This window comes from Strix aluco, chromosome 22 (genome assembly GCF_031877795.1).
Source record: "Strix aluco isolate bStrAlu1 chromosome 22, bStrAlu1.hap1, whole genome shotgun sequence".
In the NCBI taxonomy this organism is placed as follows: domain Eukaryota; kingdom Metazoa; phylum Chordata; class Aves; order Strigiformes; family Strigidae; genus Strix; species Strix aluco.
This window is the reverse complement of record NC_133952.1, coordinates 9018297-9034290: the sequence shown is the minus strand read 5'-3', so window position 1 is coordinate 9034290 and position 15994 is coordinate 9018297. Positions and strand designations below refer to the sequence as shown.

The window sequence follows — 15994 nt, the reverse complement described above, 5'->3', positions numbered from 1 at the left end:
CCCCAAATGCCCCACCCTCGGCCTCAAATCCCCCCCTCCAGGCTCCAAATCTCCCCCTTCCAGGACTCATATCTCCTCCTCCAGACCCAAATCCTGCCCCCCCCCCCCCAATCTTCCACCTTTGACCCAAATTTTGCCCCCAGGCCCCAAATCTCCACCTGAACCCAAATCTCGCCCCTACCCGTAGTACCCCAGTCCCCCCCAGGACCCAAATCTCCCTCCCAACCCAAATCTTCCCCCTCCCGGTACCCCAATTCCCAGGACCCAAATCTTGTCCCCCTCCCCCCCCCCCCCCCCCGTACCCAAATTCCCCCAGGACCCAAATCTCCCCCTGAACCAAAATCTCATCCCCCCAGGACCAAAATCTCCCTCCACCACCACCACCACTACCCTCATCTCCCCAGGCCCCAAATCTCCCCCTGAACCAAAATCTGCCCCCCCCCCCAGTATCCCAGTCCCCCCAGGACCCAAAGCTCCACCCCAACCAGTACCCCAGGCCCCAAATATCTCCCCCCCACAATATCTTGCCCCCCCCCCACTCCCCCCCAGGACCAAAATCTCTCCTCCAACTCAAATCTCCCCCCCCAGTACCCCAATCCCCCCCCAAGCCCCAGATGTCCCCCCACAGACCCCACTCTCCCCCTCCTGCACCCACTGTCCCCCCCCCCCCCGGCCGACTCCTCCACAGCCCCCTCCCCCCAGGACCCAGGTCTCCCCCCCCCAACCCGGATCTCCCCCCCCCCCCCCCAATCCCCCAATCCCCCCAGGACCCAAATCTCTCCCCCCACCCCAAGTTTCCCCCTCCCCCTCAGTATCCTGATCCCCCCAGGCCCAAATCTCCCCCTGAACGAAAATCTTATCCCCCCAGTACCCCAATCCCCAGGCCCCAAATCTCCCCCCAAACCAAAATCTCCCCACACAGTCTCCCCAGGCCCCAAATCTTCCCCCCCCAACCAATATCTCGCCCCCCCCACTCCCCTCCAGGACCAAAATCTCTCCCCCCACCCAAATCTCCCCCCCCAGTACCCCAATCCCCTCCCCCAAGCCCCAGGTATCCCCCCACAGACCCCACTCTCCCCCTGCTGCACCCACTCCCCTCCCCTCCACAGCCCCCTCAGCCCCCCCCCGCCCCATCTCCCCGGGGGCGTGTCCGGGGGCGTGGCCTCGACGGGGGGGCGTGGCCTCTGGGGGCGTGCCGGCGGCAGCGGCGGCGCGGGGCAGGGCGAGGCGGCGGCGATGGGCGGCGGGGCGCGGGAGCTGGCCGGGTACCTGGCGGCGCTGGGCGGGTGGGTGGCGGCGCTGGCGGCGGCCGCGCTGCCGCAGTGGAGGCAGAGCTCGTACGCCGGGGACGCCATCATCACGGCCGTGGGGCTGCACGAGGGGCTGTGGATGAGCTGCGCCGCGCAGAGCACCGGGCAGGTCCAGTGCCGCCTGCACGACTCGCTGCTCTCCCTCGACGGTGGGTACGGGGAAAGGGGGGGGGGGGCCGGGCCGGGCCGGGGCCCCGTGGGGATCAGCCCCGCTTCCCTCCGTGGGGCTGAGCTGCCCTTGCGCCCCTGCACGGCTGAGCCCCTCCGTGGGTTCGGACCCCCACCTCGATGGGGGGGACCCCTCTATGGGTTTGACCCTCCCCGTATGGGTCTGAGCCCCTCTATTGGTTTGACACCCCCCCCCCGTATGGGTCTGAGCCCCTCTGTGGGTTTGACCCCCCCCCCCCCCGTATGGGTCTGAGCCCCTCTATAGGTTTGACCCCCCCCCGTATGGGTCTGAGCCCCTCTGTGGGTTTGACCCCCCCCCTGTATGGGTCTGAGCCCCTCTATGGGTTTGCACCCCCCCCGTATGGGTCTGAGTCTCTGTGGATTCAAGCCCCCCCCCCCCCCCCCTCCTCAACAGGTCTGTACCCTCTGCCCCCCGAGTGTCCCCGTGGGTCTGAGCTCCCCTGGCCCCTCCAGTGCTCTGAGCCCTCGGCAGGTCTGAGACCTTCTTGCACACCCCCCCCCAGCCATGGCTCAGAGCCCCCCCTAATGCACCTGAGCCCCCCTCAAAGGGGTCTGAGCCCCCTTTACCCCTCCACTGATCTGAGCCACAATGCAGGTCTAAGCCTCCCCCCCCTCCACCCTGTGGGTCTGAGCCCCTCTTGCCACCTCCCAACCCCAGGTCTGAGCCCCTCTTGTCCCCATGGGTTTGCTCCCCTTCGTGTGTCTGAGACCCCCCCCCTCGGCCCCTGTGGGTTTGAGCTCCAGGGTGGGCATCACATCTGGGGACCGACAGTGCCCCATGGGGACATCATAACCCCTCGGGCTGTGCATCACCCTTGTGTGCCGCTGCGGACGAGGTGTTACCCAGCCCGGGAAATCACAGCGAGGATGACTGTGGCAGGGAGGAAGGTCAGGGAAGGCGCTGGGAGAGGTGCTCTGGGGTGAGCTGAGGTGTCCCCACCAGCTGTGTGGGGAAGGGGTGACACGGGAGACACGCAGCGAGGACAGGGTTAAGGGCAGGTTCATCCCCCGCGTGGGACAAGGTGACCTTGGTTTCAGAGATCTGCTGTGGCCGAAGGCACACGCTGGCAAGCGGCTTTTCTTCCCCCCCTCCCCGCCGTTACAGTTCACATCCAGACCTCCCGGGCTCTCATGGTGATTTCTCTCCTCCTGGGCTTCTTCGGCATCATTGTGAGCGTGGTGGGCATGAAATGCACCAAAGTTGGTGAAGAGGATCCCGTTACCAAGAGCCGCATTGCTGTTGCTGGAGGTGTCCTCTTCATCCTCTCCGGTAAGGCGGCTCCAGCCTTTGCACCTCTCTGATAGAGACCTCAAACACCTTTTAAAAGCTGTTTGATGGAGGAAGGGGAGAGGTTTGGTGATGGGCTGGGGGTTCAACGTCTGATGACTAGTTGAAGTTGTCCCTGCTCATTGCAGGGAGGTTGGACTAGACAACCTTTAAAGGTCCCTTCCAGTCACAGAATCACAGAATCATTCAGGTTGGAAAAGCCCCTCGGGATCATCGAGTCCAACCATCAGCCCGACTCTACAAAGTTCTCCCCTACACCACATCCCCCAACAGCTCATCCAAACGACCCTTAAACACACCCAGGGATGGGGACTCCACCCCCTCCCTGGGCAGCCTATTCCACTCTCTGACCACTCTCTGTGAAACATTTTTCCCTCATGTCCAGTCTGAACCTCCCCTGTTGCAGTTTAAAGCCGTTCCCTCTTGTTCTGTCACTAATCCCCTGGGAGAAGAGACCAGCACCAACCTCTCCACAACGTCCTTTCAGGGAGCTGTAGAGAGTGATGAGGTCTCCCCTCCCCTTCTCCTCCTCACACTGAACAGTCCCAGCTCCTTCAATCTCTCCTCACAGGATTTATTCTCCAGGCCCTTCCCCAGCCTCGTTGCCCTCCTCTGCCCTCGCTCCAGCCCCTCGAGATCTCTCTCGTATTGAGGTGCCCAAAACTGGACACAACCCTCCAGGTGTGGCCTCACCAGTGCAGAGCACAGGGGGACTGTCACCTCCCTGCTTCTGCTGGTCACACTATTTCTAATCCAAGCCAGGATGCCGTTGGCTTTCTTGGCCACCTGGGCACACTGCTGGCTGGTGTTCAGCTGCTTGTCAGTGAGAACCCCCAAACCATTTGGACCATGGTCCAAACCGTTCTATGATTCGATGTCCGTCTGTTCTATCATTCCATGATTTTATGTCCAGGTCTGTGCACATTGGCCGCCGTGTCCTTGTATGCAACACAGGTGACCTACGAGTTCTTCAGAGAGAGCACTGTTCCCATCAACGCCAGGTAAGAGCCCGGTGGTGGGAATGCTCTTTACCTGAATCCCACCTTGCCCCTGCACTTCCCATAGGATCTTCCCTTGCCGCCAAGGTTGCAGGCAGATGTTGCACCTGGGGTGGGCAACCACAGCTGCCACGTTGCAGAAGATCTCCCCGATGCTACAGCTTTAGTCACTACCTCTGCCAACTTCGTGCTGAGACAGAGTAAGAGCGCTCACGTGGAGTTTCAGCCCAAGGGAGGATTAAAGCATGGGGAAACCTCATAGCTGGATCCAACCAACATGAAAGATGGGGATGGCCAAGGAGAAGAAGAACCAACATCTGCCTTGACGTCGCCCATAGTCTCATCAGGGCTTCGAGCATCCTTGTGCCCATCTCAATTTGCCCCTCTGCCTTTTCTGCCACCCCCCCATGACACTCGCCTCTGTTTATTGCCGCAGGTACGAGTTCGGCTCGGCTCTCTTCATCGGCTGGGGGGCCGCCAGCCTCACCGTGCTGGGGGGCTCCCTCCTGTGCTGCTCCTGCCCTGCCAAGGAGCGCCGAGGACAGCAGTACTACCGGCAGTCGCAGCCTTCGACGGCTCGGGAGTACGTCTGACCCCTAACCCTGCCCTCCTGCCGCCCAGCACCTCCCTCCCCTCCCAAAAACAGGCAAGACCCCGGTGCTCCCACCCCGCGTGGTCTCTGGATGCCCCGTGAGAACTTTCTTCTCCTCTTCATCTTCCAGGTTTCAGAGCCATTTGCAGCACCATCCTCTGAAATAGGGGTTTTTTTGGGTCGTAGCTCCCACATCCATCCCTGCCAGGCTCCCCCCCCACCAGGCAGGTTGGCCCCCCCGGGGTGGCCGAGGCTGTGGGTGTCTGGACCGCGTCCGTCTGTCACGCAGATGCTCTGGAGCGACGGGGTGATGCCGGTCCCGTGGGGGCACGGTGTCAGTCCCGCGGGGGCGTGCTGCACAGAAGCGCTTTGTGCCGTGACACCCCCGCCTCTGCGTCCTGGTTTTGGGAGCAAAGCTGGCTCTTAGTTCTCCCGGGTCGAAGCTGCTGCCCACCCCCATCAGATCCAGCCCAACCTGGGGGACTCGAGCGTCCCCGCGCCTCGCTTTTGGCAGAGGGATGCTTTCAGGGTTGCAAGCATTCCCCTGCCTCATTGCTACCCAAAAGCAACATTTTTTTAAATGATTATTAATTCTTGACTTGAGCCTGGTGCTCCAGCTGAGCTCTGCCAGCTAAAATCTGCTCTGGGTTTATTTCTCACCAGGCACAAGTATGTGGCCTTGTTAAGCAGAAGAATAAATGGCGTTGGGCAAATTAAAGCAGGCAAAAAGGGGGCTTTGAACACAAAGCAGCGGTTTGTTTTTATTTTTGGTGCCCAGCACAGCTATTTCAGGTAGCAGATGGACAGACACGTGAATTTTGATGCCTCCCCTCTGTGTCCAAATCCCTCTTCCCCTGACAGGATCCCCCGGAGCGGGCAGTGAAGTCCTCAGACGCTGATGTGCTAATTGCCTCCACCTCCTTGTACCTCGTCTCGACCACTACTAACTGCTCTGCAAACGCCGTAGCTCCAATTTCACCTGTAAATCCCCCAAAACCCACCCAAACCCACCCATCCATCCATGTTGCATGTGCTATGTCACCTAACCTGCAGGAAAAAAACAGTGGAAATGATCCAAAGAGCTTGATTACATATTTTTTATTATTATTTTATTTTTTTAATCCCAATTAGCTGAAGTAGCTGATTTTTTTAAATTTTATTTTGCTCTGTTTTATTTTATTTTCCTCTATTTTTTTTTCCTCCTAGTGTATGCCCATGTGCTGCTTTGGGTCCTGGAGGGGAAGCAATGCTATTTTTGCCCTGGGGGGGGGTTACTTTCTCTCTCTCACGCAGGACTAACAGCCCTCTTTCTCTTTTAAATTGCAGACCCCCTGTAAAAATGTCTTCTTCACCCAGCAGGGGAGAGCAGTGCTTGTAGTCTGTCTTCACCCATCAGGTGCTTGGTTGGCTGAACCCAATTTACAGGGTTCCCTTCCAAAAATACACACCAAAAGCTACTGCAGTGAGGATTGAAAAGGAAACTCGTGCTTTAAAAAAAAAAAAATCAATCAAAAAGGCGTTTTTATATCAAGAGCACAGCGTTGTGTAGAAGAATGTTTTTATTCTTTTAATATAAATTTGCATTAACTTTTCTATGGGATGCATGGCCGTGGGAATGGGACTGGTTGGGATTTTTAAATGCATTTTTTTGCTGATTGTTTGTACTAAAATTTGTGACTCAGTGGTATTAAATATTTCCAATCATGGGCATCTTTCTACAACTGTCTCTTTGTTCTTCCCCCCCTTCAAAATCTGGGCCAGTCCCCTGCAAGTGACTCCTTTGCTGGGTCAGAGCAACTTCTGCCTCGTGGTCCAGGCAGGAGATGAATGTTTTTTGCCCTCCTGGGCAGGTGCTAGCTAAATATCTTGAGTCTTTTGCATGTGTTGCTCTCGAAGGAGGGGATACAGCCTCCAAAATTGTTCCATTTAAGGCCAAACCCACGGAAAAGCCCAGATGTCCCACGCAGCAGGGTTGCACCCACCATCTCGTGCTTGCAGCCACCACTTGGCCCCTCCACAGGGCTCTTCCCCAGGCTGAAATGCCACCAGCATCCTCCTCTTATTGCCCCTCTTATGGACCCTCAGAGCTGAGCTCTCCCTTATTTTCTCCCATTTTCTGTGAGTTCAGAGCTGGTTTGTGCCTAATTGGGCGCTTTGCTAATTTAAACCGATTTTTGCTTTCCCCCCTCTGCCCAGTGCTTGGTTTTCCTCAGGGAACAGTTTTTGCATGGCTGCTGTCTTGTCTCAGCATCCTCATCCTGCCCGCAGCACCTGGTCCATAAAAACATCCCATGTCACCTCAAAAGGCAGGGATTTGGAGTCCTTGGTGGCTCCTGTGACATCTCCACAGGTCACCCAAGGGCTCCGTGGGGATGGACGCCTGGGCTGGAAGCATATCAAAGCGGGGGGGTTGAGAAAATAGCTGAGCAGCAATAATGTGTTCGGGGGTATAAAGGCCCCCACTGTCCTCTGGACAATCCCTCGTGTGTTTTGCACAGGGCAAAGCGGGATAAAATATGGCAACGGGATGCCGGGCTCGCTGCAATACGTGGGATCTGCCTCCGTCCACATCGCATCCAGGCGAAAACATGGGGTTTTTTCCCCCCAACACACTTCTTTTATTAATAAACCCAGTACGATGAACAATATTTAGGCTTCTGGTCATACCTCTTGCTTGCATCCAAAACCCTGTGAAATAATACTCGTTTTAAATGGGTAGAAATGAGGGAAAAGGGAAAACTACTCCCCAGATGCCAAGATAGCAGCAAATCTCACCAAATTGCCACAGCACCAAAATTCCACAGAAATAATAGAAAAAAAACCCAACAGCTTTTTTCCTAAAAAACAAAAAAAAAAAAACCAAACAAAATTATTAAAATAATTAAAAAATCCATTTGAGTGCCCCTTGTTACATTTAGCATGAAGCTGTTTCTGTGGCAGCGCTGCCCTTGGCTGGGGCCCCGCAGCTGGTCCACACGCAGAGGGGCTTTTCTCACGCTCCTGAGCTGGGACTGGTTTAATTCAGTGGTGTTTTTATTCATTTTTATTCATTTTTATTCGTTTTTATTCGTTTTCCTGCCCCATCAGCATCTACCAAGCGCTCTCCACCTCTATGAGATGGTCCCATCAAATAAAACCTCTTCAGTTCTTTTCGTTCTCCCTTCCAGCCATAGCAGGTTTCCCCTGCACAACATGTTCTAAAACACAAAGATTTGGGTCTCCTGTGAGCATCATTTTTTTAACATAGGGGTTTTACAAACCTAGTGGGACATAAGATCTGATTTTCACCTTCATTAACCAGGGGAATGATCTTAATTATTCAACTACTGATAGAGCTGCCCCTCTGCTTACGCCTCTTCTGCCCCCCAAAAGGTTTCAGTTGAGAATTGACAAGGCAGATTATTTTGATATATAATAAACCAACTGTTTAGATAAGCAGAAAATAAAAATAAACCTATTTTATAGCTGTCACCAGGGCGTGCAGCTGCAGTTTTGTACTGCTTGGAGTGACACCGGAATTTCACGTCATGGATGTCCAAGTACCATAAATTCCTGAGATGTAAATGTTGGAAAATGAAGGTACACAAACCCTCCTGGATGTGTTCAGCACTAATTCACAGCTACATGCCAAAGAATTGGACCTGCCATGTGCCAAAATCCTGGGAAAGCAGGATAACCCAAAATAAAGCCACAGCAATTGCACACATCAAGCACCCGGGTGCCTCTGCGGGGCTGAAGCTCAAGGATTTGCCAAGACCCTGGTGCATTGCCAAAATCCCCACAGTTCAGTGCTGAAGAGGATTATCTAGAGGGGAAAAAAAAGCCTAAAAAAATATAATCCACCAAATGGAAATATGGATGTGTTTTCCATGGGTCTGGGAGATGAGGGTGTAGCAATGTCTGAGAGCCGTGGGGCACAGCTGATCCCGGGGATGCTCAGAGGATGCAGCAACACGATGCTTTGGGAGAAAACGAGAGCAAAAGCAATTTTTTTTCAAATAATAGGGGATCAGGGAACAAACCTGAAGTTTTTCGGGCAGCTCCAACTGCCAGGCAGCTGGGGTACCACTTTCCAGGGTCACGAAAACTTCTTTGGGGGGCTGACCAGACGCCTTAACTGAGCACTGCAGTGGTTATCACTTGCTTACCACTTAATGGGGGGATATTAAAAAAGGGTCTTAATTATTGGCTGCATGCCTGGCCAAGGGTTTTTAATTTTTTAATTATCCTTCTTGCATTTTAGCTTCTCTCTTCAGCCTCCTCCACACCTCTGACTCTCTTGCACCCATTCTGGGGACCTGACATATCTCAGGCCACTCACTCTTAGGCATTAATTAAAAGGTCTAATTAACAAGTGTGGGATATTCGCCCAGGACACAGAGTCCCCCACCTAGGGAGTGTTCCCAGCGGGCTCCCACAGGTTTCCCCACGTGATATTTTTTTGGGAGGCTCCATTTCCAACTTATTACCGTTTTAACGGCAGGGATGCCCATCACGCCATGGAGCACAAAGCCCACGTGACGTGCCTTGGAGAAACCTTAAATAGCCCAGCACAGGCTCTGGCAGGCGCTGCATTCCCCCAGCTCCATCAGGTGGGTCAGGATCGAATCCCACCAGCACTTGAAAGCCTTCAAGACCCACATCCCCAGCCCCAGGAGACAAAGAGCTTTTGCCATCGTCCCACCCCAGAAAGGATGAGCCTGTGGTGAAGGTAACGCTCCCCACCCCCAAGCCCCTTTTTATTGCTAACAGGGTTTCGAGCTGGTTTCCACTGGGATTAAGGATTTCTTTCTTTTCTTTTCTTTTTTCCTTTTTTTTTTTCTTTCTCATATAACTCAAATGGCTGAACAGATTTTCTTCAAAGGCTCCAAAACAGCCAGAGTCTAGTGGAAAAAAATAAGCTTATGGAGAGTTAGCTCAGAAGGGAGCCTGGGAAATTAAAAAAAAATATTGTAAATTGGGGTCTAAGAGCCTGACTCTTAATAAGATACACTCTCAGAGTGAAGCTGTTGAAAATTCTCAGAGAGACGGGGTGAGTGGTACCTCTGGTCCCCGCGATGTCCCAGGAGGAGATGTGGTGGGAGATGTTGCACTCTGGGTGTGGGGACCATGAGCCTCCTTCCCACCTCTGCCCCACGGGGAAGCCTGTGCCATGCCAGAGAGGGCAGCATCTGCCTGAAGGTCACAAACCTGGTGATGCTGAAGAGTCATCACCCTACAATAATCAACCCGTGCAGCTCAGAGACCCACCTGGTCTCATTAATTAACCCACTCATGGAAACACCTCTGCCCAAAGGGCTGTCACAGTGTTTGCAACTTCAGCTCCTGAAATATTTAGCATCTTGGGTTGAAAAGCATGGCAAAGCGGGATTCATGTCCAAGCTGTGGAGATCCGATGTCCTCTGCTCCATACCTTGGGCACAGCTCCCCTCTCTGCAAAGTCCATCTCTCTCTGGCAAGGATGGAAAACAGATGATCCCCCCTCTTTTGGTCTTTGGAAAGTCTTGGCAGCACTTAAGGTCACCGACATCAAGCCCCAGCAGCCCTCATCCACCTCTGTAATGGGAGATGCTTTCTCTGGGCTTGCCACTTGAGATTAGGACACCTCCATGGGACACTTGCTTGTGCTCCAACTGGGATGTTTCAACACTTCATTGCTTCTGTTGGAGAAAAAACAATCAAGAAAAGGCAGGTGATCTTCCCACCGAATCACATGGCTGCAGGGGTGGAAGTGTTTAAGGGTCGTTTGGATGAGCTGTTGGGGGATGTGGTGTAGGGGAGAACTTTGTAGAGTCGGGCTGAGGGTTGGACTCGATGATCCCGAGGGGCTTTTCCAGCCTGAATGATTCTGTCATTCTGTGATTCTGATCAAGAAAACCTCAGAAGGACTTGGGAGTATTAGAGGATGGAAAACTGACCATGAGCCAGCAATGTGCGTGTGCAGCCCAGAAAGCCAACCGCATCCCGGGCTGCATCAGGAAAAGTGTGGCCAGCAGGGCAAGGGGGGGGATTCTCCCTCTCTGTTCCACTCTGGTGAGACCCCCCCTGCAGTGCTGGGTCCAGCTCTGGGGGCACCAACATCAGAAGGACATGGACCTGCTCGAGTAGGGCTAGAGGAAGCCACAAAGATGCTCGGGGGGCTGGAGCACCCCGCTGTGAGGACAGGCTGAGAGAGTTGGGGGGGTTCAGCTGGAGAAGAGAAGGCTCCAGGGAGACCTTAGAGCGGCCTCCCAGGACTGAAAGGGGCTACAGGAAAGGGGGGAGGGACTCTTGATCTGGGGGTAGGGATAGGACCAGGGGTAATGGTTTTAAACTGAAAGAGGGGAGATTTAGGTTTGCTATAAGGAAGAAGTTCGTTAATGTGAGGGTGGTGAGGCCCTGGCACAGGTTGCCCAGAGAAGCTGTGGCTGCCCCCTCCCTGGAAGGGTTCAAGGCCAGGTTGGACGGGGCTTTGGGCAACCTGGGCTAGTGGAAGGTGCCCCTGCCCATGGCAGGGGGTGAGACTGGATGATCTTTAAGGTCCCTTCCAACCCAAACCAGTCTGTGATTCTACGGTCAGGACACACATGCTCAGATCACAAGTTTTGACAATAGTAGTCATTTGACAATGGTTTCCAGCAGTTCTTGATTCCCAAAGGGCAAGTACTAATGGTTGGCAACTTTGAATGGTCTGTTTGGAAGAGAGGACATCTAGATCGCAACCCGATGTGCGTTTGTCTCCATTGCAGAACGAATGTATCCCTGAAGGCCCTGTCTACACGCAAACCTGGTGGCCCAAACTCAGCTAAGGTTATCGGAACATTTTGGCAGCACTGAGGACCATAAGATGGGGCCCAGATGATTTATAGGTGTCCAGAGGACACCCTGGCCTAGGTGGCACTTTGTTCTTGGTGGGTCTGGTACCTGGGAAGTGGCCAGAGCAGAGGTGGCAGATGTCTCTGTGCCCTTGCAGGTAACCCCATGAGCACAGCCCTGCAGATGACGGCGTTTGGTCTTGCTCTTCTCTCAACCTTCTTCCTGCTCCTTGCCACATGCACCGACTGCTGGATGGTGAACGCTGATGACAGCCTGGAGGTGAGCAGAGAAACCATGTTCAAGTTTATCAGCTGAGCGCAAGGTGGGTGCCTTGATATCCATGGGGTTGCACCATGACTCCACGGGCTTGGAATGGGGACGTGGTGGGACAAACCCACTGCTTTCTGCATGAGTTAGAGGATTAGAAGATTAGAGAAATGTGGGGCAGAAGGAGGAGACAGGGAGCAAGGTGTGGGTAGAGAGTCACTGGGACATGTCCTGCTGTGGTGGTGAGAGCCTTAAGATCTTCTTGCTGGGGTGGGTTTTGGTGCTTTTTGCTTGAGTGTCTTTCTCCTACTTCCAGGTAAGTCACAAATGCCGGGGGCTTTGGAGGGAGTGTGTCACCAACATGCAGGACGGGGTCAGGACCTGTGACCAGTATGACTCCATTTTGGCTGACCATCCAGGTAAGCTGGCATGGCCTGGAGGCACTTTTAAAGTTCACAAGTTTTCCCTCTTCCCTTTTTGAGAAGATGATCCTCGTTGCAAAGGGTTGACCTTCATCAGTTAGCAATGCAGGCCCAGGGCTTCTCTTGGTCTCCTGCCCCATCAGCACAGCCTGGACAGCAACCCATGGTTCAGGCAGATCTGCTGTGGGGTCACCAAACAGGACGGAGGCTGTGAAGCTGTGCCACCTCACAACAAAAGTGTTTTGGCACGTAGAGCCCAAGCGCAGCTCCTGCCCCCTGTTGCATGGTGGGATTTGCAACCCCGTTGCATGCAGGGGTGAAGACCATTCCCACTGGCCAAGGACTTGTGTCACAGAATCACAGAATCGTCTAGGTAGGAAAAGACCTTGAAGATCATCCAGTCCAACCATGAACCTAACATTGACAGTTCTCAACTACACCATATCCCTAAGTGCTATGTCAACCCGCCTCTTGAACACCTCCAGGGATGGGGACTCCACCACCTCCCTGGGCAGCCCATTCCAACGCCTGACTACCCGTTCTGTAAAGAAATGCTTCCTAATATCCAGTCTAAACCTTCCCTGGTGCAACTTGAGGCCATTCCCTCTTGTCCTATCACTTATTACTTGGCTCAAGAGACTCATCCCCCCTCTCTGCACCCTCCTTTCAGGGAGTTGTAGAGGGCCATGAGGTCTCCCCTCAGCCTCCTCTTCTCCAGACTAAACCCCCCCAGTTCCCTCAGCCGCTCCTCGTATGAGATATGCTCCAGACCCTGCACCAGCTGTGTCCTCAGCTCATGGACAGTCATGTTGTGGTATGAAGACTTCTCTTGGCCTGCACAGGACACATCAAGCCCTGCACAGCAGAACCTTTGTCCTGTATAGGGTGATGACATGGGACAACACAGGTTCAGGCAGTGGAGACGGGAAGAAGAAGTCAACATGGACTATGTGGGGCTGCTGTGCTGCTCCAGGGAAAAAGCTGTGTAGGGAGAAGTCACATTGCACACAGCTGGTGATGTCAACCATGCCAACTGTCATATTTTTCACCGCTATGTTGACATTTGCTGTTCAAAACACCAGCTACGCAACTTGGAGGAAAAACCAGACAGTTTGGACAGCAGCACCTTCTGTCCAAGTCTGTGCAAGAAGGTCTTGAGTAGGTGACCACATTCCAGGTGCTGATTGGTGCACCATAAGTTGTTTGGTTTCATGAGCTGTTCTAATAACGGGCTTAGTAAGTCCTGTTGCAAGGTTTCGGGTGAGCCTGGTGAACACCTGGCCTATGGCAGATGGCAGGCATGCGGGTGGTGGGTGCAAAAGTAGGTATCTCTGATGATCATGCCCACTGGTGAGCTGGGTGACTCTAGCAGGGACACAGGCAGCAATCTGGAGTGGGGAGACCAGTTCCTCTGACCATTCCTCAGTCCCCTTTCTGTTTTGTTTTTTTTCTTCCCTGCCCAGTGAAGATCGTGGTGACGCGGACCCTGCTGATCACAGCAGACCTCCTGGCTGGCCTGGCTTTGGCTACATTGCTCCTTGGGCTCGACTGCATCAAGTTCCTGAAGGAAGATCCTCGTGTCAAACTGAAGATGTGCTACGGGGCTGGTGTCATCCTTGGCGTTGGGAGTGCGTGGCTAGGAGAGCTTGGGGGAAGATGGACTTCATGTCCCACGGGGAGCAGGGGGGTGCTGGGAGCTAAGGGCACCCCCTCAGAGGGGTCCTGGGGAACATTGTGGGGGTTGTATGGCTCTTTCTTAACCAGCCCCATTCCTCCTAGGCATCCTGGGACTTGTGGGCTCCGTGTGGTACGCGGTGGACGTCTATGTGGAGAGGGCCATGTTGGTGTCGCACAATATATTCCTGGGAGTCCACTACGACTTTGGGTGGTCGTGTTGGCTGGGGATGGCTGGCTCGATGGGCTGCGGCGTGGCATCGGTCCTGCTGACGTGCTGCCTCTACACCTGCACAGGTCAGTCTGCCCTGCCCCGCCCCACCGTAAGTAGCTTTTTGCCCTGCAGGGATGTACCGGGGGTGAAGGACGAGCTCAGAAGGTGCAGGCGCTTCTCGCAGGGTTCAGCCAAATCAAGGGGAGCCCCTTGGTGGGGGAGGTTGGGTCATGCCAGGCAGGACTGGGCTGAAGCGAGGACCCCGTAAGGGCATGGAGTGGGTGCAGAAATACCCCATCCACGTCTGTGGGACCTCGAGGTCCTGGTGAAGGTGTGTTGACATCTACTCAAAGCAGTGGCCATGCTGGAGCTGTATCACTGTGACCAGCCAAAGCTTGAGCCAGTGGCCGCAAGGCTGTGCCAGTGGCGATGTGGCCACCCCACCATCAGCGACGTGGGGTAGGTGACACCTCGGCAGACACCATCCCCGGCCTTTATGCCCCCTGGGTGGAAGTCGATCCCACAGCACCAGCTGTGTGGGTTCATTCCTCCTGCCCCGTCCCTGTGCCATGGCCCCCCCCCCGAGCCCCTCGGCTGTTACCGGCCATGACACAACCCCAACTCTTTCCTGGCAGACCCTAGCAGCCGCTGGCAACCCCCAAGGCTTCCCCAGCCCCGGGGCCGAACGGCCACCAGCAAGATGTACGCCATGGACTCACGTGTGTGACGGGCAGCAGCACCCCCCGCACCTGGCCCCGCTGTGAGACGCCCTCCCCTCCCCAGCCTGACCCATTAAAGCACCATTGCCTGTACTGGGACATCTCTGCCATCGCTTCAAGGCTCTGACTGCAGGGTCCACACAAGCTGGAGCTTCGGTGGCTGCAAAAAAGCAAGGGTGCTGGAGAAGTCACCTGTAGCAGAGGTTTTTTTCCCCACTTCCAGCCAGGTTTCACGAAAATAAACCCCAGAAAAGTGTTGCTTTAAGAAAAGATGCCCCCCAAGTCCCCTGGAGAAGCTGTTAGGACACTGAGGGCAAAGGAGCTGCTCTGACATTGCTCAGCTCTGACACTGCTCAGCGCTGCTTTGGAGGAATTTAGTGGAAAAACCTTTTCTGCACAGAGCAACACTGACACCACATGGCTGGTGGCCCTGATCACTCACACCCCAGCCCTGCTGGGAACCGCCCCTGCGCTCAGAAAAATTGGCAGCACAAGGTTTGTATTTACAAACTGGGTAAAGCCTGAAGCGTCCATTAACGTTGTCGTGGGGCGACGACTGGAGGAACTGTGTAGCCATAGGGGTCAGGCACGAGTTATCAAGTGATAGGACAAGAGGGAACGGCCTCAAGCTGCGCCAGGGCAGGGTCAGACTGGCTCTTAGGAAGGATTTCTTTGCAGAAGGGGTTGTTGGGCGTTGGAATGGGCTGCCCAGGGCAGGGGGGGAGTCCCCATCCCTGGAGGGGTTGAAGAGTCGGGTTGACCCAGCGCTGAGGGATCTGGTGGAGTTGGGAACGGTCAGGGTGAGGTTCATGGTTGGACTGGAGGAGCTTCAAGGGCTTTTCCAACCTCGATGATTCTGGGATTCTGTGAAGGTGAGCCCGTTTGAAGCCTAATGGAGGTGTTCTACCTGCAAAGTTGGGTTTTTAAATCCACACAGAAAGGGAATTCTGTTTTCCAGGTGAATTGTTATCCTTCTTGACTTGCAAACTGTCACAGAAACAAACCAGAATTCAAACCCACCAACAATCCCCCTGCAACTGCTGACTGCTTAGTCTCTGTACTGATCCCTGACTTCCCATCCAAGGTTAGCACATGGAAACCACGTCAGCGCAGGGAAGCTGGGCAAAAAGCTCCCCGAGAGGGGCTCTGTGACCCCCAACAGCAGCAAAACAAGCCCCCAGCCCGAGCAGACATCGCTGCAGGGCCACAGCCCGTCCCCGCAACGGGGAGGTGCAGAGCACGGGCAGCAGCACGGGCAAACACCCCCAAAGCAGAAGAGTTTGAAGGGTCCTCCCGAGCCGTTTGTCCCCAGGGAAGACGGGGACATCGTTTCCAACCTCACACGAAGCTGGGAGGCAGCAAACCTGTTGCTTTATGGCAGCTCCCTTCGGGTGCGAGGCAAACACCACCAGCCAACCGCCCCGTCCTGCAGCGCGGGAGCGAGTCTGCCCGGGGTATTAGCATAGGTTAAAGCAACGCCCCAGGGACCTGAAAAATGAAATCTGATCACTGTGTGACAGAAATAC

The 15994-nt window shown here is 54.7% G+C and overlaps 2 protein-coding genes across 4 annotated transcripts; both read left to right on the top strand.

Annotated features, from left to right (window-relative positions):
- The first annotated feature begins 1236 nt into the window (after positions 1–1236).
- CLDN19 (claudin 19) lies at positions 1237–6085 on the top strand. 3 transcript variants are annotated; one of them, XR_012626132.1, is made up of 6 exons: positions 1237–1459; positions 2605–2769; positions 3701–3788; positions 4222–4368; positions 5239–5358; positions 5704–5718. XR_012626132.1 is itself a non-coding variant. In XM_074848348.1 (5 exons), the coding sequence occupies exons 1-5, from the start codon at positions 1237–1239 to the stop codon at positions 5753–5755; spliced, it is 675 nt and encodes a 224-aa protein (XP_074704449.1). In that variant the 3' UTR covers positions 5756–6085. The 3 variants fall into 3 exon arrangements, 2 of the variants coding, with proteins under 2 accessions (XP_074704449.1, XP_074704450.1); XM_074848348.1 differs by lacking the exon at positions 5239–5358 and having other exon boundaries at positions 5704–6085; XM_074848349.1 differs by having other exon boundaries at positions 5239–5844.
- A 5252-nt stretch (positions 6086–11337) lies between these two features.
- On the top strand, positions 11338–14476 carry LOC141933562 (claudin-16-like). Its single transcript, XM_074848322.1, has 5 exons — positions 11338–11451; positions 11756–11858; positions 13325–13489; positions 13641–13832; positions 14385–14476. The coding sequence occupies exons 1-5, from the start codon at positions 11338–11340 to the stop codon at positions 14474–14476; spliced, it is 666 nt and encodes a 221-aa protein (XP_074704423.1).
- Positions 14477–15994: the final 1518 nt, after the last annotated feature.